We start from the raw sequence: 16874 nt of genomic DNA, 5'->3' as shown, positions 1-16874 counted from the left end.
CTTCTTCTTCCTGATTTCCATAGTGCAATGAAAAGAGGGCTAGATTTGGAGTCTAAGCTCCTGAGTTCAAATCTCAGCTCTGTCATTTATATCTGTTCCATGCTGGGCAAGTCATTAAACATCCTTAGGCCCCCACTTTCCTTTTCTGTTAAATGAAGAGGTTGGTCTAGATGGCCTCTCTAGCTCTGTGATCCTTTGCTCCTGATTCTCTACTGTGCCCAGCTGCGTGTTTCACATGAAGTCCCTGGACCTGCCCAGAAAAACAGTCAAACCCCATCTCTTCACAGACAGTCCCAGGGATCGGCACACAAATCCTGTCCGTGGAGACATAACAAATTTAACACGTTTGCGTGACATACCTTTGTCCTGGGCCAGCCAGGGTCTATAAGCACACGTCCAGGAGCTCATAGTTTAGTAAGACAGTTAAGTACACAGGGACAGCAGAGTGACAAGTCACTTAACCCTGTTTGCCTCAGTTTCCTCGTCTGTAAAATGAGCTCGAGAAGAAATGGCAAACCACTCCAGTAGCTTTGCCAAGAAAACCCCAAAAAGGGTCACAAAGAGTCAGATGCAATTGAAAATGACTCAACAACAACAATTAATTAACTGCCAGACACTGTTCTACCTGCTGGGGATACAAGGACAAAAACGAAACAGTCCCTGTCCTCAGAGTGCTTACATTCTACCAGGGGAGACAGTGTGTATATACAGAAATGCAGAGGCAGCTGCTGGTGTAGTGGATAGAGCTTAAATCTGGCCTTAGACATTCACTAGCTGTATGACTCTGGACAAGTCACTTAACTTGTCTGCCTCAGTTTCCTCAGCTGTAAGAATAATAAGAGATAAGGAATAACATAATATAATGTATATTATCCTTTGGAGAAGGAAGTGGCAAATGACTCCAGTATCTTTGCCAAGAAAACCCCATGGATAGCATTGACGTGCTATGGTCCACAGGGTCAGGAAGAGTCGGACACTACTGAATGACTGAAGAACAGCAATGTAATATAAGGGATAATAAGATAATAAGATAAGAGATAATGAGATAATAAGGTAACGAGGATCAAATGAGATAATATTTTAATGCACTTAGCACATAGTAAGTTCTAGAATTCCTTCCCTTCCCTGATGCCAGCCCCCTCCACAGATTCACTTCCGGGGTGACACTGCCCCTCTTTCCACAAAACCCCAGGACAGGTGGTCAGGAGGAGATGGCCCCGAGCCCTGCCTTGCCTGGCCCAGCCCCACACTTGGCCCTTCAGATCACAGAACTGCAGAATTGGAAGGAATTTCAGAGGCCACCCCACCAACCTAAGAGGCTCCCAATCAGTGGTCATTCAACCTTTGCCTGAAGAGCTCCAGAAAGGAGGAACCCACGACCTCCAGAGGCAGCCTGTTCTACTCTTAGACCAGTACAATCCTAGGAAGTCTTTCCTTACACAAACCTTGATTTTTGCCTCTCTTTAACTCCACCTGTTACCCCTTGACCTGGTCTGCGGGGCAAGGTGGAGGCACCTTGGCATCCTTTCTGTCCCTCACCCGGCTCCGGCCCTGTTGGTGTCTCTTCAGGGAAGATGTTCAAGTCTCTGGACCTGAGCCTGATTGTGGAGTTCATCCTTATGTTCTACCGGGACAAGCCGATTGACTGGCTTCTGGACCACATCCTGTGGGTGAAGGTCTGCAACCCTGAGAAGGATGCGGTGAGTAAGAGGAGCTGCAGATTGGGCACGCCCTCCCCTCTGCCAGGGGCAGGCCTACTTGGCATCAACCTCCATCCTCTTGTCTGTGGGCATGAGTTCATAACAGCTAGGATTTACATAGTGCTTTAAACTTGACAAAAGCTATCTCATTTGATTCTCACAACAATCCCTGAAAGATAGGCTCTGTTATCATCCCCATTTTACAGAGGAGTTCGTGTAGCCCAGGCTGTCCTACCTGGTGGAACACGAGGCCTGGGCTAATTAATCTCTGTAATACAGTCCCCACTGGTGCTTGCCACATGAACCTTGAGCCAAGGCATGTTAGCAAAGGGCTTGTGTTATATACGTTCTCCGGAATTCCTAAGTAATCATGGACCAGGGGCCCTGGGCAGACATGCATGGCCCAGTGCCTGGACCAGTTCCCTGCCTTTAGTAAATCAAGGGTCACGTTGGAAGGTGAAGAAGCCCGGGCTGGCATTTTCCCAGGCCTCTTTGCCATCCCAGGACCAAGGGGTGGGTCAGGTTTTCCCAAAGCCAGATTGACCTGTGGGAAACATTGGTCACCCCCAACGGTGGGGACGGTGTGTACAGAGACAGCTGGGAGGGGCAGCTGGAGGGTTATCTTAGTTCCGCTCTGGCTGGCAGTAACCTTCAGTTCTGTCCACCCACCCCATTGATCTGTTTGCCTGGTCTGTCTGTGTAACTTGCCTTCCTGTTGATCTGTCTTTTCTGTCTGTTTTTCCCATGTGTGTGTCCACCTACTCTGTCTGTCTCCTCCTCAGCCACCTCTTCTTTCCAACTGTCCCTCTCTGCCTTATCTGTCTGTCCACTTGCCCATTCCATGTGCTGTCCAGCTGCTCTGTCTGTCCACATGGCCTATTGTCCTCATCACCCACCCCTTGGTCTGTTTAACTACATATCTAGCCTACTCCCCATACTTTTCAAGGGGCAGTTTGGCTTAATGGATAGAACTGTGGACTGGGAGTCAGGAAGACCAGGGGGTTTCAGATCCTGCTTCTGACATTGACAAGCTGTGTGAGCCTAGGCAAAGACTTAGTTTTCTCATCTTAAAAATGGGGACAATAATATCTGTTAAACCTACTTCAGAGAGCTGTTGAGAGGGTCAAATGCCATATGTGTAAGGTGTTTTATAAGCTTTAAATCTCTATAGAAATGTCAGTTACTACTACTACTGCTTGCTACCACCTCCACTACCACCACCACCACCACCACCTATGTCTGCCTATTCTGTTTTTATCCAGCCCCTCCTTCCATCTCTGTCCCCCTGCCAGCCCAGCCTAGCCCATCTCTGTGTATGTGCCATCTCTCTGACTCCCTCTCCTGGCTGAGGTTAACTTTCCCTCTCTGTCTGTCCAGAAGCACTGTGATCGACAGAAGGCCAATCTTCGGATCCGCTTCAAACCCTCGCTTTTCCAGCATGTGGGCACCCACTCCTCCCTGGCTGGGAAGATCCAGAAACTCAAGGTATATCTCTGCCTTCCTTCCATGATGCCTCTTCCCTTCCACCCCTTTATTCCATCCATTTGGCCTAGAGGTAGGAAGACCCAGTGTGTGCAGGGGACAGAAAGTAGTCCAGTTTTGTCAGAACATAGAGTATGATAAGCTGAAAAGATAGGGTGGCACCGCATTGCGGGGGCCTTGAATGCCAGGTAAAGGGGGTCCTGAACTTGATTCAGTAAGCAATGGAGAGCCCCTGAAGATTTTTGAATTTGAATTGAATTATATATTTGAAAGATTAATCTGGCAGTGGGGTGAGAAGTAAATTAGAGGGGAGAGAAAGTGGGGGTGGGAAGATCTACCTCCTAAGCAGGCTATTGCAGTGGCCTGGGCAGGTGGAAAGGAAGGCCTGTTTAAGCCTGGTGGCAGAGAGGATGGAGAGGCTGACTGTGTGAACCTTCCAGATTCATAAGTCACAGGGGGACGTTTCCTTGCAGAGACTTCAGGGTTTCCCTGTGGCACAGCACTGAAGGCCAAGGGCACTTCATTGATGTGTTCATTCAACAAGCATTTACCTTGTGTCCTACCTTCTAATGTGGTCTCTTGCCCACTTTAAATGCAGGCTCCAAAGAGGAGAAAGTAGTAGAGTCAGAAGACACAGGAGATTCCATCTCTAATCCTGGATAGCTATGTGACCTTGGGCAATTGCCTTCCCCCTCTGGGTTTTAGTTTTCCTAACTATAGCATGAATAGGTGAGACTAGTTGGTCCCTGAGATTTTTCCTGGGATTCAAGAAAGAATAACATAAATAGTCCCGGGGCCAGGGCTAGGCAGGGCTGAAGCTGGCCCCCCTTCCACATCCGTGCCTTGCAGAGTCCCCCTCCTGTCCCTGCCTTTGGACCCACTGCACCTGGGACATCTTGTCTGGCAGGGGCTGTGAGCACCGCCTGGTTCTCTGTACCCTTTCCAGTCATCTTCAGTTAACTCTCATGGGAAAAGTACTAGGTCCAGGGCCTGTCCTACCCCCGGTGGAAGGAGAGGAAAGGAATGTGGACACAAGTACCCAGGAGCACTAGCTGAGCTAACAAGGTATGGTATTCAGGACAAGGAACTGAAAAGGAAAAACAGCCTTGACCTTGTATGCAAACACCCATCAGGCTAACGAAGATGGGAAACCTCATTGTGGGAAAGGCTTCGAGGAGACAGGCAGGCTCATTCTCTGCTGGTGGAACTGTGAATAGGCTTTACTGTTCTTGAAAGCAATTGGAAAACATGCAAGAAAAGCTCATACCCTTTGACCCAGAGAGTCTACTTCCAGAGCAGTACACACACCAAGGGAATTACTGACAGCAGGAAAAGACCCACGTGTGCAAACAGATCCTGGCTGCACAATTTGTGATAACAAAAAGCCCCCGAAAATGCACACAGTGATTAGAGAATGTGGATGAATAAATTTTGGAAGGTAATGAAATATTTTGTGCTATAAAGAAAAATGAAAATAAAGCATTCAGAGAAACTGAGAAAGACTGGTATGAAGTCATGCACATACATGAAGAAAGGATATGCACTGTGATATTGTAAATAAATGAAGTTGATGTGGAGAGGCAGCAAACCTTGGATACAGTGGTCAGTGTCAGGAAAGCACTCAGTTAAAGGACCCCTCCCTCCTTTGTGTTAATAATTGATACACTGACTTTTCTGGGTAATGTTCAGGTGTTTGTTGGGAAGTGTGTGTTGTGTCAACAAACTGTATTGGTAATTTTTTTTAAGCAAAGAAAGGGACTGAGGTTGGCTTGCCTGTCTGTCCCTCAAGACTGCCCAGAGGATGGCCATCCAGACCCTCTGGCTGGGAATTCTTTCAAGAGGGGGTTCATCGATCTCATCCACACCCCTTTCCCCAGTCTTTCTCAAGAAGGGAAATGAGAGTGACTGAGTCTGCTTCTGGCATTACATTGGCTTACAGTGAGGAAAAAATACCCATTGCCCTCAACCCCAGACTTTCTATGTAGCTGCCGCAAGTTTGCTGACATATGGGATGGAACCTCTTAAGAACAGTGGGAGTAGGTGTAGTGGTCTTGGGGTGGAGGCGGCGGTGTCTAAGTCTGGGTGACCATTTCTCCTCTCGTTTCTGGTTTAGTCACTCACATGGGTTTCACGATTGGTCATGAATGTTAGCACGTCATCCTTGAAATTCATCCAGTCCTGAGGATGTCAAACTCAGATAGAAATGGATCCCCGCTGGCCACATGTTGACTTAGAAAACCACAAATTAACATTACCTATATCATATTATATTTTTATGTATTTTGTTAAACATTTCTCAATTGCTTTTTAATCTGGTTGGGGCAACACTTTGAGGGCTGTGAGTTTGATGCCTCTGAATTCTAATTCACCTCATTCCTGAGCAAAGAATCCCACTACAACCTCCTGCCAAAGGGCCATCCAGCTTCCATTTGAAGATCACTGTTGATGGGGAACTCATTACCTCCCATGGGCATGAATTCCATTTTGGGACAGTACTAGTCATTGGGCCTTTTTTATTCATTATTGAAGTGAAAATTGACTTTGTAGCTTCTTACCAATGGTACTTTTTTTTTCCCCAGTGGTATTTTTTGTGCCTTTTGGAACCAGACCGAACAAGTCTGTGACAGCCCTTCAAATACTGAAAAGCTATCCTCTTTTCCTGCTAAAGTCTTCTCTTTTCCAAGCTAAAGATCCTCATTTTCTTCACCTGATTCTTGTATAGTACGGTCTCTAGTCCACTCAGCATCCTAGTCCTCCTCTCCCCTCGGATGTAGTCCACTGTGTCAGGGTCCTTAAGATGTGGCCCCTGGAACTGAATACGATAGTCGAGAACAACAGGACTACTCCCTTTCCTCATCCTAGACACTCATGGTGTTCCTGGGACCGTCAGAAGTCCTCAGCAATTGTTAGCAGCTTTTGTAAATCATGTGGTGGTGTCACTGTAGAACTGAGGTCAAGATGAGGGGCAGGATGGATAACACAGGGGCCTGGTAGGGTCTTAGGGTGCCATGGTTGGGTAGCATAGCAAGTAGGAGAGTGTGGGCACTACCAGGAATTCTGGCTTGTCAGTCCTGGGGATGGAGTCTACTGGCAATGAAAGTCAAACAGGACCAAGAAAAGAGCCCCAGACTTGGTCCCTGTGGCTAGGTTTTCTTTACTTTGCAATGGGTTCTGCTTCTGGACCGTTTGGTCACTCAGAATATTGTCCTTCAGCTGGTAGCGCCAGACTTCAGGGCCACTTGGATGGGTAGCAGCTCCATTCCCCAGGAGAGGTAGAGGACTTCATCAACAATGAGCTTAGAGGAACACTGAGGCCTGAGGACCTTTGTTGACCTTCCCTCACCAAGACTATGCATTTACAACAAAGGGTCATTTGGGCCCCAGGCAGCGCCGGATTTGGGCAGTCATAGTTTAGACCCTGTCAAAGGTCTGTTGGACTTCCAGAATCCAACGGGAAGAGCCAGAAATGGAAGTGGGAGATGGAGGTTTCGTGGTCAAGGAACTACAAGTAGGCTAGCATTGCTGGGTCACAGGATGTCAGGAGAGACATTTAGCTGCAGAAGGGAAAGGAGATAGGAGACAATAGCTAATGGGGAAGGTCATGTCAAGTGAGGGTTTTTTAAGGATGGAAGAGACATGGGTGTGTTTGTAGGCAGCATAGAAAGAGCCAATAGACAGGGAGAGATTGAAAATGAGAGAGAGAGAGGGGATGCTAGTATGAGCAAACTAACTACTGGAAAAGTCAGGAGGCAGTGGGATCAGGGGTACACCTAGAGGGGTTGGGCCTTGGTAAAGACAGGGGCCATCTCTTCATCTGAGAGCAGAGTGAAGAAGGGATCACGGTAAGTGACAGGAGATGCAGCACTGACCTTTGTGCATTCATCTGGTTGCCGTGGGAGAAAAGGACTGCCCAACAATTACACTCATGGGAAATCTGAGGTCCATCATTCCACCTGAGATGGAACCGGTGCTCATGATCGGTGCTGGATGTGCGAGTTAGCCAGGCAGTCTCTGGGGACAGGAGGTGTCAGGTCCCGGGATCACACAGATTTAGAGCTGAAAAGTCAGCTAGTCTGACCATCTCAGGAAACTGAGGCCCCAAGAAGTGAATGACTCTTTTGTGGTCGCAATGCAAGTGAGTGAGAGGCAGAATTCCGGCGTCGGTGCTCTTCCCACGATGCTAAGCGGCTGCTCCTGGGAATGATCAAGATGGACACATAAGGAACCCCTCCTCTCTTTTGCCCCTGAGGTGCGTACGGGGGTTTATGACCTTTCAGAAATCTGAAGCCTGAATGTAGAGTGAGAGAATCTGGGTTTAAATCTTGATTCAGCTGCTGACTACCTTGGGCAAGTCATTCATCTCTCTGTGCCTTCGTTTCCCCACCAGTAAAATGGTAGGCCTGGACTAAATAGCTTCTAAGGTTCCTTCTGCTCTTAACTATGATCCTGCAACGTTGTCATCGTCATAACGACCAGCACTTATATAGCGCTTTAAGGTTTGCAAAAAGCCAAAACCTCATTTCATCCTCACAACAACTTTATTATTATTATCTCCATTTTAGAAATGAGGAAACTTAGGCACACCAGCTAAACGACTTGTTCAGGGTCACTCAGCTAATAAGGCTCTGAGGCAGGATTTGAACGCATGACTTCTTGACTCTGTGTCCAGTACTTTATTCACTACACCATCTAGCTGCTTTTGGTCAGAGATACATTCTGTATTTTTGAGAGCATCAGTACTCAATAATGGGTATAAAGCAGTGGTCCCCTGTCCAGAGCCCTCACAAGGGAGACAGATGAATAAAACCTCATTTTGGGTCTTTTGCATGAATTCTTGGGCCCAGCAGCAGCCTGGGATTGAATGTGCTGTTGCCTGGTCAGAATGGCAGCTTGGTATCTGTTCATCTGCACCGAATTGCAAGTCCTGACGTTTCCCTGGTAGGAGCAAGAGCTGCGCCACACTGAAGGGGACAGCCAGGGGTAGGTGAACAGCGAGGTGCTACTAGCCCAGGAGTGAGCGCGCAGTTTCAGGTGAGAACGGCCCCCCGGGTATCAGCAGGACCACGGCCAGCTGAGCCGGGGTGTGAGTCAGCGCCCAAGCTCCTGAGATCGGCTCTTGCCAGAACGACGTGGCCCTGGCCTCCCTCCATCGAGCCTCTCCCATCTGTAATCCGCCCTCTGCACAGGGCCATATTGATATTCCCAAAGCTCCAGTGTGACCGTGTCGCTTCTTATTCTGGAAGTTCTCTTCATTACAGCTAGGGTACTTTTCTCAGGCATTCAAAGCCTTCGCAGTCTAGGTTCAGCCCCTCTCCTCAGACTGATGCTACATGCTTCTTCCTCAGAGTGCGGCTCAAGCCAGACGGGCCTTCTTGACGTTCTCCGTACAGAAGATCCCATCTCTCCTGTCCACACTTTTGCACAGGCCATTCCCCATACTCAGGGCACCCATCTCTCTTTAATTTCTTGGAACCTCTAGCCTCAAGCTTTATACCGTCTGCGGCTCCATTTGTATTCTCCCTCCTCTCCCTTCCCAAAAAGGCATCTTTAATAACAAAGAATTTAAATTAAAAAATGAGAGAGGGGCAGCTAGGTGGTGCAGTGGATAGAGCACCAGCCCTGGAGTCAGGAGGGCCTGAGTTCAAATCCGGCCTCAGACATTTGGCTGTGTGACCCTGGGCAAGTCACTTAACCCCAATTGCCTCCCCAAAAAAGGAGGAAAAATCCAGTCAAACCAATCAGAACATAAAAAAAAAATGTAACCCTCAGTATTCCACACCTCTGCAAAGAAACCTGGGAATGGGCAGACATCTCTCAGGAGGCTTTTCCTGATTCCCTCCTCTGCCACATGATCATTTTGTAACTACCCTGTTGTTTTTCTCATCTGTACATATAATGGTAAGCTCCTTGAGGGCAAGAGGAAGGTCTTACTTTTGCCTCTGTCTCCTTAGAATCTAGTGCAGTGCCTAGCACAGAGTGGATGATGGATAAATGCTTGTTGATTGGATGGACTAAAGGATCCTTTGAGGTCATCCCTGAGCTTTCAGGACCAGCCTCTTGGGTAGGGGCTGTGACTGTATCAGAGCTTCTGAGGGAGAAGGGTCAGCGGTTTCCGAGAGGTGTCCACTTAGTATGAGGGAGGCCCCAGCCTCTCCAGACACTTCACGGACGCTGTTAGGCCAGAGTGGTGGAGATGGCCGGGGTGGCCGGGCCCAGAGAGATGAGCCCTAACCCCCTGCCACCCCGGCCCCAGGGAGGTCCTTCTGTGCTGAGGCTTTTTGCTAGTTGTAAGTCTGGCATGACTCTCATTCCCTGCGTGCCTCCCTCCCCCGATGCTTGTGCTTGTGTCCAGGACAAGGATTTTGGCAAACATGCCCTGAGAAAGGAACACATGAACCCCCCTGCTGAGGTCAGCACTAGCCTCAAGACGTACCAGCATTTCACCTTGGAGAAGGCCTATCTGCGAGAAGACTTCTTCTGGGCCTTCACGCCCATAGCTGGAGACTTCATCCGCTTCAGATTCTTCCAGCCACTGCGCCTCGAGCGGTCAGTGCTCCCTACCCACCCGACCTAGGGGGAGGGACTTATCACCATCATCTCCAGTCGCATTTACTGGGCCTCTGTCCCCACCAGGAACCAAACCCTGGACTCTGTCATAATGAGACTGGCCTGGGAGCTGGGAGAGAGAGGCTTTCCCCTGTCTCTCCTCTCTGTCTCTCTTTGCGCCTCTTTCTGTCTTTTTGTGTGTACCTCCGTCTCTCCATCTGTCTCCTTTTCTCTGTCTCTCTGTCTCTCCATCTCTCTGTGTGTGCCTTTGGCTTTACAAACAACGTGAGTCTCTGTCAAACAGGTTTTTCTTCCGAAGTGGAAACATTGAGCACCCACAGGACAAGCTGTTCAACACCACGGTGGAGGTGCTGCCCTTCGACGTGAGTAGCTTGGCCCCGAAGGCAGGTGGGAGGGGTTGCTCGATAATGGACCCAAAGAACATTCACTTCCTTTTGCCCCTGCCTGTCTCCCCGGCCCATCCGTGATGACCAGCTGCTCTGGCCCTTTGTCCCCTAGAACCCACAGTCGGACAAGGAGGCCCTGCAGGAGGGCCGAGGGGCCGCACTCAGGTATCCCAGGACCCCAGATGGCTACCTCCAGATTGGTGAGTAGGTCCAAGCCAGGAAGTTGAGCATGGGGGCAAAAACTCAAGGATAGCGAGCACCCCGTCTGTTTCACTTAGACAGCAGTGGATGGAGCACTGGACCTGAATAAGAAGGACCTGAATTCAAATCCAGCCTCAGATATTTACTAGCTGTGTGACCCTGGGCAAGCCACTTCACTGCTGTCTGCCTCAGTTTCCTCATCTGTAAAATGGGAAGAATAATAGCACACTCTACCCCTCCACCAGGGTTGTGAGGATCAGATGAGATATTTGTAAAGTGCTTTGCTGACTTCACATTATTATATACATGCTCACTATTATTATCCATTTTATTGTGGGGAAGGGCTAGATGTCCGCCTTTTGGGGCCAGGTTCTCTCTGCTCACTGCCCTCAGCTGGGCCCCTTTTGACTGGGTAGGGTTGGGGGGGGTCTTAGGATATCTATGAGGTGCCTCTCCATCCCTCCAGGTTCCTTCTCCAAGGGTGTGGCTGAGGGTGAAGTAGACCCAGCCTTTGGGCCCCTGGAAGCTGTGCGGTTGTCAATACAGACTGACTCCCCAGTGTGGGTCATCCTGAGTGAGGTAAGAGGGCCTTGAAGGCACTCCCTCTCATTCTGTTCTACAAGTTGTGGGGCTTTGGGAGGTGAGGGTCCCATCTGACATCACCGAGTCTGAAGAGTTTGTATCCTTCTGAGGTACCACCCCTGACCCTTACCTGCTCTGTTTTTTCAGATTTTCCTGAAAAAGGCTGACTAAGCATTGAAGGGTGAAGGGAGCGGAGTTTTCAGGCTGCTAAGCCCCATCCCGCCCCAGTGTCTCCCCCATCATCCTGTGGGGAGCCTGTGCCCTTGCTCCAGAGCCCAGCAGGGTACAAGATCTGGAGGTGACAGGACCAAAGACAGCCCTGGGGGCAAAGGGGGGGACTAGGGTGGTCTCTAGGGGGCCACCTTTCCTCCAAAGCCTACAGTAAAGTGGAACTGAGGGCCCCAAGGCACACATGGGGCTGGTGGGAGTGAGGGCTCCTGGAGGAGAAGACAAACCCCATGGCCCTGAGGCCATCTTTGGCCTTTACTCCACATTCCCCACTCTGCCCACCAGCCTGATGTGGGCAGGCCCCACAGGGGTCTCCAGTCCTAGGGAGCTGGTGCTATCTCCTTGGGCTGGGCTGGGCTGGGCTGGGCCTGGCTGGGCCAGACAGATGGGGCCCTGGGGCAGCTGAGGATACCTGCCCTTCATCCCTTCTTCACGATGGGGCCAAGGAGCTGGGGGTCAGGGTGCCTGGGCCCCCCTGGCCGGGCATGATGAGGGCCAGGGATCCCAGGGGACACGCCTTTCCTAAGGTGCTGCCCAGCCCTGGCCCTTGGCTGTGCGCTGGTGGAACTGGGGGCCTCTCTGGGCTTAGGCGGCCGTACACTGGAATGCATCATACTACTCTAATGTGCTGTGTTTTTTTATTATTGGATACATTTGATTTTTTCACGTATGTCGATATATAATTATATAAAGCGTGAATTGTAATAAAAGTTTAATTCCGTTTCAAACCTTGGGGGGAGTCTGCATCACACCCCCCTCTCTAGGGACCCCAGGTCTTTGTATTTCTCCACGGTGCCAGAGCCCCCTTAGCCTATACCTTCTGTTCCCTTCATGGGGTCCCACCCCACTTCCTACCCCATCACAACCAGCCACTGCAGCCTCCTCAGGAGGGGCGTCTTCAGGGAGGCTGGAAGAAAGTGGAAGGCCAGGCCCAATGCAGACAGAGCTACCAGCAGCCAGAGGACCCGGGCACCGAAGTAGAGGGGGCCCAGTCTGTGGAGGTTGAGGGGGTGAAGATCAACAAGAGAATGTACCCCTCCAGCCCTGCCTTCTCCCCCCACCCCACCCCAAGTTCTTGCTCACCTCCCCTGGGCCGACACAGCATAGCCATGGAAGTATCTGTAACGGGCACCCAAGTAGAGTAGGCCACAGGCAGCTGCTACACCTTTTCCAGAGAAAGAGTAACAGCTTTTGAGGCCCCTGGAAGACGGGGGGGGGGGGGGGGAGGCACACAGTGGCATGCCTCTGTGCATGAATCCTCATGCATAAAGCTGTGGGGTAGCCAGCAGCATCCTCTCGGGATCTGTGGCACACACACTGGAGGGCCTGGTGACAAGGAATGCCTTCTGTGGCATGAGCACTGGCATGGGGGGAGGGCTTGGCTCTCAGTCTACACCCGGTGCCCCAGGTCCTGATACCTTGATGGAAGAAGATGCCAGCGACCCAGAGGACGGCCAGGAACAGTGGGAAGTACTCTGTGCAGTTTGCCCTGTAGTGGGAGGTTGGGGGAATGGGGAAAGAAGGAAGATGAAGAGAGGCAGAGCTGAGCTCTCCTTTCACCTCCCACCGAAGACCCCCTCTCCCCACCCTAGGTCTCTGCTGCGGAAGTGAAGGGGACTCAGGAAGGAGCTGTCACTCCTTGCAAAGGGGAAGCTGGGAGGATGGAAACAGACTCTCAGGGTATTAGAGGCACGAATTCTGGGCCAAGAGGCATGGGGGCATTGTTTTACCCTGGTTTGCCAATTTCTACCGTTGGTGGCCTTTCTCTTGGGGCTGAGAAGTAGGGGTGGGGAAGGGTCAACTCCAAGGCTTCCTCCTACACCCTGAGCAGGGAGGGACGAGTGTGTCAGGACAGGGTGTCTAGACATTAAAAGGGGTAGGGCCGGGGACAGTGGCATAGATAGCTCTATGACACATGTTCCTTCAGACCTTGAAGGCCAGGCACACAGAGTTCCCAGGACAGGATGAGCCAGGGACTTGGAATGATTCTTGGACATCTTCCCTGTTCCTATCCAAGGCCCTGGGCGCACATCTCAGGTCCTTACTGAGCTCGGAAGACCCTCTCAAACTCTGGGGGCCCAGTGGTGGCTGGGGGTGCAACCCTGAATCTCCTCCTCGCTGTGATCACTTGCCAGGAGAAGTAGGCTGAGGAGGAGAGGAAGAGAATTGATCAGTTTTCCCTGCCTCGCCGGGCCTGACAGAGCCCTTGGCGTCATCACCAATACTTAGTGCAGTGAAGAAGGGAACTATGACTCTAGGCCTTTCTCTACTAGAGATGTCATTTAACTTCTCCTTGTGAAATGGGTTATACAGGACTTGTGCTTTCTCAAGAAAAGCTTACAGAGTGATACAGAAATGGGGGCTGTTCTTTATGAATTCAATCAGATGCTCCCTTGGAGTGAGGTCACCTCTCCCATCCCCCCGCCTCCAGGCTGACATGGAGAACTTCCTAAAATGAGTGACTCTCCCTGAGGATCTCTAAGCACCCACCTGACCACACACACACACACACACACACACACACACACACACACACACACACACACACACACGCACATCGTACAGGTCAGCCCAGGAGTCTTTGGACTTTGTTGTCTTTCATTTGGTTTGCAAAATTTAGTCAAATCCTGGAGGAGTACTTGCTGAGGCTGGGGCACCTGAAACATGCCGCTTTTGGAGATGTATCTACAATCTGGATTTCAGTCTGGGGCTGGAGAGGGGATTCCTGATTCCCTCCACTGTAAGGAGTCCCACTAGAAGCCATCTGAGGTCGCTCCTTGCTCTGGAATTCCTTGCAAAATTGAAGGTTCATCTCCTTTGGGTGCATTTAGAAACATCCTCACTAATCACTAATGGCATAGGAGATAGAGGGCTGGACTGAATCAGGAATATCTGGGTTCAAATCCTGCCTCTGACACAGTGGTAAGTCACCTAAGGTCTCAAGAAAATCGCAGAAGAGTGGCCCATCTGAGTTGGTGGTTTCCTCACCAGGAATTCCCTCTAACAATGAAATCAGGTCTCTGGACCAGCTGCCCTTTCCCCCACCCCCAAGAAAACAAAAAATAAAGCCAGCCCAAGCCCCAGGGGCAGAGATGTCTGCCATCCTGCCCCAACACTATTCTGGGGACCATCCTTCCTTTGCTGCTCCCCTGCCCCCCATGGCCCCAGACTTGGAGGTTCCGAATGGGGGCTTCATATCTAAAAGGGGAACTGAATCAGACTAAAGTCTCCATGTGTCTCTGTCCAGATAGCTCCACACCCCCTAACCCCATCCCAAGTCATCTGGCTGCAGCCTCATCCCCAACCCTTCCCAAAGACTGGAACCCTCCTCTCCTGCTAGGCTTCTGGGGGGCTCCCCTCACCATGATGGTCCTGAGGTCTGGGGGCATCAGCTTGCTACAGCAGAAACCTCCCTGGACTCCCAGGAAGCTGAGCTGTACCTTAGGGCAGGGCGTGGGTCTGAGCCTTACCTTGTAGTAGGACTCCAAAGAGGGTGACCGCCGCTAGCATGGCCACCTCCTCACGTACCCCATGCATGATGCCTGATGACTGCAGCGGGGGAGGCCAGTGCTTTGCTATCCCCTTGGCAGCCGGCTCTTAAGGGCCAGTGGGGCTCCACCCACTGCCTCTGCTCTCCACCCCCAGCATCCATTTCATCATGGAACTAACCACTCCGGTCCCTTCCTCCCCCTCCTATCTCCCTTAGAGGAACCCCCCTTCCCCGCCTCTCTGCTGGGGAGCCCGTCCTGGCAGAGAGATTTGAGGGAGCACAGATGTTGGGATTCAGTTCCAGCTCCACACCCTCCCACTCACAGCCTGGCTCCGACTCCAAGCAGAGGGCTCTCAGAGGATGCACTTTACAGAGACTTTATTGGATTGAGCCCTGTCTCAGCCCACACGCCGGGCCATTCCCCTCCCCATCCTCAGACTATGATTGCCCCTCCCAGAGCTTCCTAGCCCTCCAACTTTTACCTCTGCCTGGACACTGCCTCTAGGTGACAGACCCCAAACAGACAAGGCCCAAGACTTTTTTGAAGGAGCCGCCTAACAGCAAATCAAGAAGATCCAAGTTCCCATCAGGGAGAGGGGGAATCCTTCACTACAGATAAGAAAGCTACTAAACCAGGGAAGAGAGCAGTGCAGTACCCCATTCCCTCATCCCACACTCAGCCCTGGAAGACCTGCCTCCTTCTAGAAGGCTTCTGGGATGAACAGTCGGTCAAACTCCTTGGGGCAGGGGGCTGTCGATCAGCCCATCAGCAAACAGTTGTTAAGAACCTAAGTGCCAGGCACTGTGTTACATGCTGGGGCCAGGTATGCAGTGAACAAATACCAAAAGTGCTCAATTATCCCTTATCTTTTTTTTTTTTCAGTTCAATTTTATTTTATTTTCAGATCGATACTTTCTCCCTTCCACTTTCCCTTTTTCCCATTAGGAAAGCAAGAACGACAAAAACCTTTACAAGCATGCAAAACAAAACAAAAAAAAGCAAGCAAAATAAATTCCCACATTTGCCACGCCCAAAAAAACTGCGTTTTATTTTGCTCTCTTCAGTCTTTCAGCTCTCTAACAGGAGACAGGCAGCATGCTGTGGCTGGTCAGACTTCTGAAGTCTCAAAGTTGCTCATCGTTCCAGCGTTGTTGTCATTAGATAAATCGTTCTCCTGGTCTGCTCTGCACTGATTTATACACATCTAAGGTTTCTCTGAAGCCATCTCCTTCACCATGCATGTCTCATAGCACAATAGTACACCCTCACACATAACTTGTTCCGCCATACCCCAGTTGATGGGGTGCTTCTCTAAAACATGTTCTCTTTCTTAGATCTCTTTGGGAGTCTGGGCCTGGAGGGTGGCTGTCCTTAGTGCTCGAAGAAGACTCAAATGATGTCACTGTGTTGGGGTCAAGGTACAGTGTGCATCCGTCCGACTGTGGATATGAGACCGATATGAGCTTGGAAGGCTCTGCCACAGGTCAAGCACAAATAGTCCATGTGAACATTTGGAGGGGAAATGGCTCTATATTTGCACATCTCACGCTTCTTTCGAGCTACTGCAGGCCTTGCGGGGTGGTCCTGTGCCAGTGTCTCCCATGTCACACAAGTGATTCCAAAGCTCTTTAGAGAGACCTTTGAGAGTGTCCTCATGTCACTTCTGACCTCCGTGTGAGGCTTGCCTTGTGCGAATAAAATAGTCTTTTAGCAAATGCATGCTTGGCATTTGAAAGATGTGGCCAGCCCATGGGAGGTGCCCTCCCTGCAGTACAATTTGAGAAAGGACCTCAGTGTCCAGCACCTTATCTTGCCAGGTGATCTTCAGAATCTTCCTAAGACAAGTCAAACAGAAATGATTCATCAAGGTCAGCTACTGCACTGACGGTAAACTATTTAACTTGGAAAGGCTACAGGGCCAGACTAAACGGGCCTGGTGGTGGTATTTCTGTGGCTCCGAGGGTAGGCCCAGTTCAATAGTCTGGGGGCCTCGTTGGGTTTGCTTTCCAGAATGTAGCACTAATTTTTGAAGCCAGAGTACTCTTTAACTGGTTCTAGTATATTAAATGTATATTAAAAGTATATTGAGCATATAAAATGATGATAGCTTGAATGTGTCTGTTGCCTTACATTTTTACCAACACCTTTGTCTGTGCCCTTTGATTCTCACCACAGCTGTGGTGTAGACAGTGCAAGTGGTATTATCCTCATTTTTCAAATTGGGCACCTGAAGCCAG

General features: G+C 50.3%; 2 protein-coding genes across 3 annotated transcripts in view; one reads left to right on the top strand and one right to left on the bottom strand.

Moving 5' to 3' along the window:
- The window catches only part of MGAT4B (alpha-1,3-mannosyl-glycoprotein 4-beta-N-acetylglucosaminyltransferase B), a 58870-nt gene extending 46996 nt beyond the window's left edge, over positions 1-11874 (top strand). The window contains exons 9-15 of one of the 2 annotated variants that reach the window (XM_078150278.1): positions 1570-1700; positions 3081-3185; positions 9535-9728; positions 10033-10111; positions 10248-10335; positions 10803-10915; positions 11066-11874. In XM_078150278.1, coding sequence (XP_078006404.1) covers positions 1570-1700; positions 3081-3185; positions 9535-9728; positions 10033-10111; positions 10248-10335; positions 10803-10915; positions 11066-11089 — 734 coding nt within the window. In that variant the 3' untranslated portion in view covers positions 11090-11874. Of the gene's footprint in view, positions 1-1569; positions 1701-3077; positions 3186-9534; positions 9729-10032; positions 10112-10247; positions 10336-10802; positions 10916-11065 lie in introns of both variants that reach the window. The other variant, XM_020998734.2, reaches the window with a different exon arrangement.
- LTC4S (leukotriene C4 synthase) lies at positions 11842-14728 on the bottom strand. Its single transcript, XM_020998735.2, has 5 exons — positions 14617-14728; positions 13192-13291; positions 12565-12635; positions 12230-12311; positions 11842-12139 (listed from the first exon to the last, which is right to left on the bottom strand). Exons 1-5 carry the CDS (start codon positions 14681-14683, stop codon positions 11998-12000), a joined length of 462 nt encoding a protein of 153 aa, XP_020854394.1. The 5' UTR covers positions 14684-14728; the 3' UTR covers positions 11842-11997.
- Positions 14729-16874: the final 2146 nt, after the last annotated feature.

Source organism: Phascolarctos cinereus, unplaced genomic scaffold (assembly GCF_003287225.1).
Source record: "Phascolarctos cinereus isolate Bilbo 61053 unplaced genomic scaffold, phaCin_HiC Scaffold_2;HRSCAF=192, whole genome shotgun sequence".
Taxonomy (NCBI): domain Eukaryota; kingdom Metazoa; phylum Chordata; class Mammalia; order Diprotodontia; family Phascolarctidae; genus Phascolarctos; species Phascolarctos cinereus.
This window is presented reverse-complemented; position numbering and strand designations above follow the sequence as displayed.